Below are 12,297 nucleotides of genomic sequence, written 5' to 3'. Positions count from 1 at the left end.
CTTCCTATAGGCTCTGACTGGACCCCAGATACCCTTTCAGAAAGCAGAGCCTGCTGTATCACAGGAAATCTGGTGAAATTGCTTTGTAGGGAGATGGGTACACAAAACAGGTAAGAGGACCCTCGTTTCCTCTGCTTACATCTCTGGCTATATCAGTTCTGCTAGCCTCCAAGTCAGTTTAGAAGAAACTGGGAGGAAGCTTAGAGGTTGATCTTTGATCAGGAACCAGGTTAAATGAGTCCTCATTTGGCAAAAAACAAACACACAAAAAGAGGGAAGAAAACACACCTGAATTGAATTTCATATATGCTTAAGATATTTCATTTTTTATATACCCAACTTTTTTCTTATATACCCAACTTCCGATGACCCAGTATTTCCCTGCTACAGTAAAACTGTAGAGTAAGACATGAATGTCAGACATGCTGGTCAAACATAAGTTGCCAAACAAACTTAGTCCATCAAGTTCTGCTCTACTTTTCATAAGCTGTGGGCCATGGTCAAGCGACTGAAATGCTCTAAATCCCAGATTCCTGCTCCTGAAGATGATACTGATAGTACATTTCTCACAGAATTGTCATAAGATTAAATAAAATACAGCATGCAAAACAAGTAGCACCATACCTACCAGGAAAATCAGTATTTCTCTGGAATATTGTGAATTGTCTTTGTCACATTCATACCAAGTGTGTGGGAAGAAGATTCTGGGCCCCCACCCACACCCACAAAGTAAATACCTCTGGAATGTCCAAGTATCTATATTTTAATAAAGTTTGAAGATTTTGGATAATAAATGGTTGATAATAATTAGCTTCAAAACACCTACTAGTGATTTTAGGAATTTCTTGAAAGTTTTCTTGCAAGGTGGCCTTCATTTCTTACGAAGTTTCACAATTATTGGCATAAATTTAATCACAACATCCTTGTACTATCTTCTTAAGACTTGTCTACACTGTAGTGATAGCTCCTTTTTTTACTTCATATGGGTGAATTGTGGCTTTTTTCCCTTAATCAGTATTATCAGAGAACCTTTATTATTATCAGAGAACATTTATTAAAATGTTTTTGGTGTGTTTTAAATTAATTTCTGCTCTTATTCGCTGTGACTAATCACTTATTAGTTGATCCAGTTTTCAGGTTCTTTTTCAGATCTCTTGAGATGAATGTTTACATCATTAATTTTCAGGCTTTCATTTTTAAAATATATTTTGTAAAGCTCTACATTTTTCTCTGAGCATAGTTTAAAATCCTAATTGTAATAAGAACATTCCCAGAGCTCAGATTATGATGTAGTAAATGTTAAAATTGGAGGGAAGTGTGGGGGGAATTTTTTTTTAATCTCCATCTTCCATAAAAGAAAAAACAGCTAAATATTGTCTCTGCTAATAGCTTTTGTAAATAAAATAAATTTTTTACAACTTATCAGAGTCAGATTAGCCAAAATGACTCAAGAAAAAAGGGAAAATCTAAAGCTCCTGTGACCTTTAAATAAATTGAAATTAAAATTATACAACTTCTCATACACAAATTCCAGTCCCATACAGGGTATACAGTTGCACTCTTTAATTGGGCATTTAAAGGAGAAATAATATCACTCCTATGCAAACTTGTTCTGACAAGAGAGGAGGAGGGGTTATTTCACAACTCATTTTATGAAACCACAATAACCCTGATGCTAAAATCAGAAAAAGCCAATGCAGGAAAAGAAAACTGCATACATATATCTTTCATTCATATAAATACAAAATCCTTTTAAAAATTAAGCAATGGAATATTAAAGTATTACATTAAGGGATAGTAATGCAAACTATGTTTTACTGCATTAATAGATCAAGGCAGAAGATCATATGATCATTACAATTGATCTGTAAAAAGCATTCAATAGGAGTTCTCTCATGGCTCAGCAGGTTTAAGGATCTGGCATTGTCACTGCTATGGAATGTGTTCAATCCCTGGCCCAGGAACTTCCACATGCCAAGGGTGCAACCAAAAAAAAAAAAACCAAAAAACACAGCATTTGAAAAAAATACTATATGCCTTTATGAAAACAACTTTCAAAAACTTATGAATAAAAGTGGACTTTCTCAGTTTGATGAAGGACATCAATGTACAACTTTCAGAAAATATAATTCTTTAAATTACTGAATGCTTTCTTCATGAGATTAGGAATAAGACAAAGATATCCTTCTTACCACTTCTATTCAATAGTCTACTTACTCTACTTAAAGTCCTAATTGTGTAATAAGACAAGAAAAGAAAGTAAAATTATAAAAATTGGAAAAAAATAAGAAGCTAAGATAGTATACCTGGAAAATGCTAAGGAATCTATAAGAAAGCAACTACTACTACATGAATTCAGTGATGTTGCAGGATAAAAAGTTAATATGCAAATAAATATGCATGTAAATATTATATATATAGTATTTCTATATACAATATATAATATTTACATGCATATTTATCAATTAACAGTTACAAAATAGTATCATTTATAATACCATAAAAAAATCACATACTCAGAGATAAAACTGGCAAAGTATATAACCAGACCTCTACAGTGAGAATGAGGTATTGCTGAGAGAAATTAAAAGACATTTAAATAAATGTGATGATGAATTATTCATGATTGGAATATTCACTATCGTTAAGATGTCACTTCTTAGAGTAACCTATTGGTTCAACACAGTTCTAATGAAAATCCTGAAAACCAGGCACTTTTTCTAGAACTTGACAAATTGATTTTAAATTGCATTTTGGGTAAAGGAGCAGCACTAGCCAAACTATCCCAAAAATGAAGAACCAAGTTGGAATGGGTAACCTTTCTAATTTCTGGACTTTTGTAAGTGGGGGCAGTGAAGACAGAGAATAGACGAATAGGTCAATGGAACAGAACAGAAAGAAGATGATCCATATATATGGATTGGTAATTTTTGACAAGAACACCAAAGCCCTTTTTCATAAGCTTATTGGTCATTTCTTTAATAAACAGTTTTAGAGTGACTGGATATTTATGTGGGAAACAATGAACCTCATCCCCTTCCTCACACCATACTCAAACATCAATTTTCAGATGATGCAGCTTTCGGGTAGGCTAGGACTTCTTACGTAAAACACTGAAACCAAACTATAAAAAGAAATAATTTGAGCTTCATCAAAATTCAAACCTATGCTCATTAAAAAAAAAACTATCAAAATTTTAAAGGAAATAAATAAAAAATGAAATGGAATGCCACAAACTGGAAATAAATTAGCAATATGCTGAAGCTGGATGCTAACAGCTGCCAAGAATTTACAGGAATAGGCAAAAATAAACTATAGTGTTAGAAATCAGATCAGTGGTTGCTTCTGGTAGCCACAGGCAGCTGGAAAATGGCTTAAAGGAACTTTACCAATGGAAAAGTTGTCTTTACATACATTTGTGAAAACTAAAAAAACATTATAAGTAAGATATGAACATTTCAGTATGCTTCAGTATACCAGTTAATGTGAAAACTAAACTGCTAAAACTGCTGAGAAGGTTAAGATAATATTTAACCTTCTTTCAATAACAAAGGACTTATCAGAAAAATTAAAATTATTTTCCACTTTCTGAACCATAAATACCATAAACAAAATTAATGAAAATCTGAGATGAAGTATTTGGCTTACACATGGTTGGAAAAACTGTAATATATAGGATTCTTAAAATCAACAGAGAAACACTATAAACCTAGTTTAAAAATCTGGCAAAGGACATTTATGTAAATGAATATATAAAATATACTGTTAATTGGAATATGTATTGGTAAGGAACTTATGGAGAGCAAATTTGGCAGTGTGTGATTCTTAAAAGAGTTTATGGCATTTAATGATTCAGATTTTGGTACCCAATGTAAATTAATAATATAGGATATGAAAATGATCCAAAATGTATATATAAGAATAAAGTAAACCCTGTGACTCAATATAAAATGTGTGAATTATTTAACAAATTGAGCTGAATGTTGGTTATTTTATTGCAGCCTAATTTATTTCAGATAGAAGTTGGCTTAACTTTAAAATGTATCAAATAGATAATTACTAAATAAAATATGGCATAGCTATACAGTAGAATATTATCTATTCATTGAAAATCGTGTCCCCAAGGAATATTTAATAATATCTGAAAATCCTATTGTAAAGGCAATATAAAGAGTTCAGTACTTTATATTCAGTATAATAACATGTGAATATGTTTGTATATTAAGATACACATTAATAGAGATTTTCTCTGTAAGATATAATAGTTGGATTTATTTTTTATAATTTTCTGTTTTTACTACAATGAACATATTTACTTGAAAATGTAGATTAAAATGCTATCATTAATAACATTAAATAACATTAATTTTTTGTAAAAAACAATGAAAGAGAAAGAAATGGAAGGAAGAAATAGCTGGGAGATTGAAAAATATTACTGTTTTTTTTTTTTTTTTAATGCTGCCATTTGATACAAGAATTGCAAAGATTCCAATTCACAGTGGCCACAGAGCAGATGGCACCTGGCAACTGAATTGATTGCCATTCCCACATTATAATAAAGTACATTTTCACAAATTTCAGTATACTGGTGGAAATGGAGTCACAATTTCTGAAGGGTTCCTCAAATTTTGACAAACATAAATCACAGTTTGTTTCATTCTGTTTTAATTGCATTGTACAGACCTCAGGATATGTCCAAATGTGTAAATATCTGCTTTCTCAGTGTGGCTCCGTTTCTAAAGCCACTGAACTTGAAGTCTGACCACTGCAATATCCCAATACTACAGAAATTTGGAGACAAGAATATAAAGTTCAGAATGACCTTGAAATATCTCGTTTTCTGGGTGATAGCTGGTTTTGTTTAATTTTTGGCACTTTATGTGACAGTTAAAAACAAAGCACTTCTATCAAAAATGGGGTGAACCTAGATTTGAAATTTAGACAAATAGTAATAAATCCAACACTTCTAAGAATACGATCAGTTTTTCAAACACCAGATTCTTGTGGACTTATTCATTAGTGATTAATATTAGGCCAATGATTCTAGTCCTTAAATGACTAAATAGCATTTAACAGACTGTTTATTAATTTAGTATTAATATTGGGTTTTTTTTGTTTGTTTGTTTGTTTTTTTTTGTCTTCTTGCCATTTCTAGGGTCACTCCTGTGGCATATGGAGGTTCCCAGGCTAGGGATCCAATCGGAGCTGTAGCCACCAGCCCACGCCAGAGCCACAGCAACGCGGGATCCGAGCCGCGTCTGCCACCTACACCACAGCTCCTGGCAACGCCAGATCCCCAACCCACTGAGCAAGGCCTGCAACCTTATGGTTCCTAGTTGGATTCGTTAACCACTGAGCCACGACAGGAACTCCCACTTTAATATTAATATTAAAATTTCAGTTTGGAGAACTGTAACAATTGTTAAATATAGAACATGGAATGGGACTTTCTTGCTGTCTCAGAAATGTACTGCAGCCACAGAGTAATGGATAATGGGTGAAAAGCACCATGAAATTCTAAAGAGCAGGCTAGAAGATTAACTGAGGAGGAATTTTTCATAGGAGAAGGACAGAAAGGAGATAGCCCATCCCCCTCCAAATACAAGGAAGGGGAAAATACAAGAGAACTACTCATAGAACTTGGATTGTTCTCCAGTTGGGGATTCATCTCTCTACTCACCCATGCTGGTGAAGCTGCAGAGTCATCCAGTCCTGCCCAGGCTGGTACCAGGTCAGTGTGCAAGAGAGTTCTGGGGACAACTCAATCAGGAGGCAAGTGGTCTCTGTTCTCACCATGATGTGCCTTCGGTCAGGATGGGCTGCCAGTGTTCATGATAGCTAAATAAGATGATAAAGGTCACTAATTGGACAAGGTACATTTATACTTTTTTGTCCATGCCAAAGGCATGCAGAAGTTCCTGGGCCAGGAATCGAACTCAAACCGTATCAGTGACCCGAGCCACTGCAGTGACAGATCCTTATTTTGATAAGCCAGCAGAGATCACCCATTTCCACTAAATTTGGATCTTTTAATGAACTGAGTGAAGTAATAAATGTAATTTAAACAATGTCTTCTATAATAAATATCAGTTCTCTGATCACCTTACATTTTGAGAAAAATAATTGAATTTTATTGTTATAAAATAATCTGAGTTGTCTTTAAAATTACTTTAACCTGTAAGTTGTATATAGAGTGAGTTTTACTTTACAGAAACACTTGATAGAAACAACTAAGTGAAATTCAACGTTATAAATATCCCAATTATTTAATCTGCTATAATCATTATATAACCATACATATGTATATAATTATTAATTTATTTGTTAATTTAAATTAAATAACAAATTTAATTTAACGAATTAACAAATATTTAAGCCTCTACTCTATGGAAGTCCCTGGAACTGAAATTCAGAAAATTATGGATGTTACCAAAAGCTAAAGAACACCTTTCTTTTTGTGGGGCTTCTCCTTTTGACCTATGCTTAGATTTTAAGAAGAGAAGGTAAAAATATGAGTTCACACTCACCTCCTTAGCTGAAGTTATTACAAAATTTAACACCTCTCCATGGAAAATCTAATGGATTTCAATATTTATGGATTTCTTCTTTTTTAAATATTTAGGTGTGTTAATACTTAGTTCCATGTTCCAGCGTTTCTTTTGACCCAACTTTCAAACCCACAACCTCTGAAGCAGTGGGAGAAATGGGATAGATAAAGGGGATGGTGTTGAGGAATCAGGTAACAGCTAAAACTTACCAGGACCTTCTCTGAAGAAAAATGGATTGACATCAGGCATTTCCCAAATTTCTTCTAACTAAGAAACTAATATACAGAAGACGAATTTTTGTTCATAGAATCAAAAGGCTCTGAGTGTTGCCTCTGTGGTAGATGCACAAAATTATTTAATACCTAAATTTCAGAAGCCTATATCTTCTTAAATAACCCAATTTGTTATAAAAGAAACTTAGCTAAGCAGGTATGTCTGTTTTTCAGTATGGTTCTCCTTTAAAACCAGTTTTCCATCTGTACTGTTACAAGATGGAAATTATCAAGAAATTGGTCAAAGAGCTCATCCTTGTTTTGTTTTCTGTTTATTTCTATTCACTGGAAGGTATTTTGCCTCATGTCAGAAACCTCATCTGGACTCCTCTTTCCTACTGCAGCTACAAGCTCCACTTACATCCACATGCTAGGCTCTAGCTAATACTATTTTGGGTTAGTTCTTGCCCTAAACCAGGTTAATTGACAACCTCATTTGCTGAGAAAAGAAGTTCTCGGTCCTTCTCAGGGCTGATGACCAGTTTAGTCTGCCACATGTCATCTCACTACGAAGTCTCACTATGCCCTTTTCCAGGACTCTTTCTCCTGAGTGTAGCTACACCTTGTCATCAAACCATGTCCAATTTGACCAAACCTTGTTTTGTAGCCCCCCGAGACTGTTCTTTTAGTTGTGATCTTAACTTTGTGTTCCAGGCGTTTGTGGGGGGCAAGGTATCTTCCTTGGACCTCTTCATTTAATCCTGGAGTAGGAATTCCCAGGTGGCACAGCCAGTTAAGGATATGGCATCATCACTGCTGTGGCATAGGTTCGATCCCTGGCATAGGAACTTTCGTATGCCATAAGAATGGCCAAAAAAAAAGTTTAGCCTTAGAGTATAAATGCCCTGGTAAATACAACTACAGATTCAATAATAGTAAGCATCTCTGTTGGACAGAACAATTTATTTTATAAATATTTCATCTTGTTACTGGTTTTGGCCATTTAAAATAAAATTTTGTTTTCTCACATATCTATCAGTCATCATACAAACCTAAATTTTACCAAAATATAATTTTATGGGCAGTGTGTTTGGGAATTTTTTTCACTCTATAATTCTATAGTTTGTGTGTGTGAACACACATTTTAACCTAGTATTTTTTATATAGCCTTTCAAAATGTATTTCTTCACACATTCAGCAGTCTTCACAGGACTTTATTATTTATTTATTTAGTCTTTTTTTTTTTTTTTTTTTTTTTGGCCATTTCTTGGGCCGTTCCTGTGGCATATGGAGGTTCCCAGGCTAGGGGCCTAATCAGAGATGTAGCTGCTGGCCTATGCCAGAGCCACAGCAGCTCAGGTTCCCAGCCGCGTCTGCGACCTACACCACAGCTCACGGCAACTCTGGATCGTTAACCCGCTGAGCAAGGGCAGGGATTGAACCTGCAACCTCATGGTTCCTAGTCGGATTTGTTAGCCACTGCGCCAAGATGGGAACTCCAGGACTTTATATTAGTTGAAATTTTATTCATATTTCAGGATATTATTATCACTATTTAGGCAACTAGTTTCTTTTCTAATTCTTTTGGCTATGTGGAAATGTGCTGTTTAGTGCTTTATAGTGTTTTTATTGTTAATGATCTCAAAAGAAAACACTTGGAATATAGGTCATCTTGGTGAATTGTAAGCTATCTTTCATGTATCTCTTTTCTTTCTAAGCTTTGTCTCTTATTTTGTTCCAGTTGGCATAATAACTCTTTTTTTTTTTTTGGCAAATCAGTCATGAGTTGATTGAGATAAGATTAATTATTTGAGCAGAGATTAGAAAACAATTTTGAATAAAATATTTTGTTTTATTCTACTGGAACATAGTATCAGTTTTCAAAAGCATTCCTCATTATTTCTCTAATATTGCTACTACTTCCTTGGCAATATTTTAAGTGAGTTTCACAAATCAGCAGTTCTGTGTAGTCCTCAGAGTCACCATCTCCTGGAACAAGTAGAAATGTAAATTATCTAGCTGTAATGTGGACCTACAGTATCAAAAACAATAAGGGTGGAGGAAACCCAGCCGTCTATGTTCAAACAAACCCTCAAGGTAATTTTTTCTATTTTTCATTTTTTAGGGCCACAGTTCCTGTGGCATATGGAAGTTCCCAGATTAGGGAATGAATTAGAGCTGCAGCTGCCAGCCACAGCCACAGCAACTCCAGATCCAAGCCATGTCTGCAACCTACACCACCACTCAGGGCAATTCCAAATCCTTAACCCACTAAGCGAGGCCAGGGATCAAACCCTCATCCTCATGGATACTAGTTGGGTTTGTTTCCACCAAGCCACAAGGGAACTCCAAACCCTCAAGTTAATTTTGATGCATGCTGAAACCTTTCACAAAATTAAATATTTTTAGAAGTCATTTTAGTGAAGCCAGTTTTAACTATTTCACATTGAAATGGTCTTTCCAATGAAAACCATAGCACACTTTAGGAAAACAATATGTTTTACATCATTAAAGGAATAAAGTAATTTATTCTTAGCAAATACAGAAATCTTCCTTCCATTAAAATGGAATTCAAAGATGTATAATTCACTAGATAGCTTGATGTGCTCTCCTCATCTTTATGTCCCTGATTTTTCTTCTGGATTAAATTACTCCAGTTTTTATTTGAATTTTGAATCCTTGGAAATTAACCATTAGGGGAAGATGAATATTTAAAAATTGAAAATAAAAAAATTTAGGGTAATTATCTTCTTAAGAAGGAGGAAATATCAAAAGAGAAAATAAGAGGAGCATTCTAAACCATAACAAGAAGGGGTTAACTTGAGTTTCCAGGTTAAAAAAAAAAAAAAAAAAAAAAAAAAAACAAAGGTGTGGGAAAGTGGAAGGCACAGAGGGAAGGGATACCCCTGGTGTGTTTCACCTGCTTTATGTTGTAGAACTGGCCCAGGAAGGACTCCTTAGGACAAGTTATCCTGTCATTTTGTTTGTAAATGTGCCTCACTATATCGTGTGACTTATAATAAATTCACTTATTCACTGTTTTCCAGCTTTTTCCAGTGTCCGTTGTGATGATGGTACTCTTTCTGTGTTAATACTGTTAAGCTGTATCTGCTAACATTAAAGCACACAGAATTTCATTGCAAGCATGGGTCTTCTGTGTCCCCCTTAATACTGTGCAGATTATATGCAGATAATGGTACATTTTTCGTGTACCATCTGAAGGACACTCAATAATCAATGTCAGGATTATTTTTTTAATGTGCTCTTTTTTTTTTCAGTTAAAAACTATGGATGTGGGATCAAGAGTTAACTCAGTCTTAAGCAATAGTAAAGGTTGTTTACTGCTGTTTATTTCAGTATTTTATAGTTGTTATTTCTTGGCGTTTTTGGCAATTAGTCTTTCATTACTTTCTTTAGACTCTAGAATCAATGAAAAGGAAAGAATTCAGAGGATTGTTTCACTTTCCATTTTTATAATGACGGTATTTTCCCTATGCACAATAGATGCCACCGACACAAGATTAGTTCCAAATCTAGAAGCTGAACTTTATCAAAAGAGTCTTGAGCAAAGAAAAGAAGATAGCTGTTCAGGCATTATACTGTATATTCCTGAGTCACTCTTTTGGGTCCAAGTTTCATTTGTACTTTCACATGAGATCCTGCCCTTTTGACTGACTTGTAATCCCACTGGACAGGGAATTGTGCTGGGAATGTGAGTGATATATTTAACGCTGAAGGTAGATACTTTAATGCACACTATAATTCCTGCACGTTAGAATTTTAAGATTTATGGAATTTCTGTATGTGTATGTAGATAAAGATATAAACTTTTATTACAGATAATTAATGCTACAATGTTTTTCTTCACTTTTCAGCTTGAGAATTTATCTCATTTTGTCTTTTCAGGAAATAAATGTGAAATCTATATACTTATTACTTTCATGGGTCAACAGCCTAAGTAAAATATTGAATCATTAGATTATTTTTGGTCCCAGAATATCTAGACACTTAAATATAAATATTGTCCATATGGTTACTAAATTTCAACTTGTCGTGCTTAAGTTATATTTAACCTATCAGACATCAGAAAATCCTTTCTTTATAAAATACCTGCTACAGAAAAGATTCCTTCTATTATGCAGACCCTTCCAACTCAGTACCAGCAAACATACAGGGTTTAAGATTGTTGCATCTTGATGGATGATAGCACATTTCTCATATTACAATCCTTTACCAGCTGCATCTGCACCATTGTGCCTCTCAAAATAATTAATTCAACAGCACTGCCTTTAAAGCACAATTACATTTAAATACACAAAGATGTATCTGCCAGTAATTCTTAAATTTTTAAATCATGACTCATTATTTTTTTTGTAATTCCTCAATTCTTGCAGTTCATATTCATCACGGGATATGTTTATTTTATATATACCATTAACTAGTATTTATTGATCACTTACTGTAAACCAAGAATATGGTTCTAGGAACTAGGGACATTTTATAGGATACTTTATAGGTTTTACCAAGTTCTTTGCTTCCTGGAACTTACCAACTAACCTTGTTTTTCAAAATAAAGTGTATCTAATGCATTTAAATGGGGATCAAATGCTGCAGGATTTTGCAGTAGCCTTTGAGGTACACAAAGAGTTTAGAGCACAGTTTGGAATCATTGCCAAAAATCAGATTTTTAACTGTAAAATATCCAGGAATGAAAGTAATTGTGCATTTTTATTTTGTTTACCAAAACAACATCTGAAGTTCTGCAGAAGGCAGTTGAATATCTGCATTTATTTTATGCTGAATTTTACCATGAATACTCTATGCTTTGAGAATCAGTTTGAGTAAGCATTAAATAGTTAATGCCTCAAAGGTAAAATTGAGTAAGTTCTTGTATAAATTAAATAAGATATTCCTCACAGGAATTGTTTATGTGATATCCACTTAAGATTGTGTGAAGAGATACACAGTGATGCCATTGGGGCAGAGATTCCAATCAGCTTTTTGCCCTTATGTTTCCATTGTACAATTTAACCACTTAACCACCACCATAGAGAATGCATGCAACAAAAAGTTGAGGAATAAGTGAATGAATTAATGATTAAGAATACACTGGAAAAAAAGTAGTGTTTTACAGTGTATATCGATGTCACCACAGGGCATGGTAACACATTCTGAAGACTTGTAGGTAGGTATACAAATTAATATAAAAAGTTACACCTCTTTTCACTTCATTTTCTCCATTCCTTGTTTCTTTGCAGAGCGATTCAATGTGTATCTAATGCCTACGCCAAATCTGGACATTTATGGCGAATGCACAATGCAAATCACTCATGAGAATATCTATCTTTGGGATATCCACAATGCCAAAGTCAGACTGGTGATGTGGCCACTCAGCTCTCTGAGGAGATATGGACGGGACTCAACATGGTTTACCTTTGAATCAGGAAGGTGAGCCCGGGGCAGAGGCTAAGTGCAGGGGGTGTGATAGGGAGACTCCTGGACCAAAGGTTCTATCCAGCAGTGCCCATGATGCCCCT

At 34.3% G+C, this 12,297-nt stretch overlaps 1 protein-coding gene across 5 annotated transcripts in view; it reads left to right on the top strand.

Moving 5' to 3' along the window:
* DOK6 (docking protein 6) overlaps nucleotides 1-12,297 on the top strand; it is a 402,580-nt gene that overhangs the window by 202,179 nt on the left and 188,104 nt on the right. For all 5 annotated transcript variants that reach the window (XM_021099328.2, XM_085018104.1, XM_021099323.2 and 2 more), the window contains exon 5: nucleotides 12,019-12,208. In XM_021099328.2, coding sequence (XP_020954987.1) covers nucleotides 12,019-12,208 — 190 coding nt within the window. The remainder of the gene's footprint in view (nucleotides 1-12,018; nucleotides 12,209-12,297) is intronic.

Source organism: Sus scrofa, chromosome 1, assembly GCF_054392235.1.
Source record: "Sus scrofa isolate SSC_HxYL_T2T_F1_AM1 chromosome 1, Sscrofa_HxYL_maternal_Yorkshire_Landrace_v2.0, whole genome shotgun sequence".
Lineage (NCBI taxonomy): Eukaryota > Metazoa > Chordata > Mammalia > Artiodactyla > Suidae > Sus > Sus scrofa.
The sequence above is the reverse complement of the archived record's forward strand: the minus strand, read 5'-3'. Positions and strand labels throughout refer to the sequence as shown.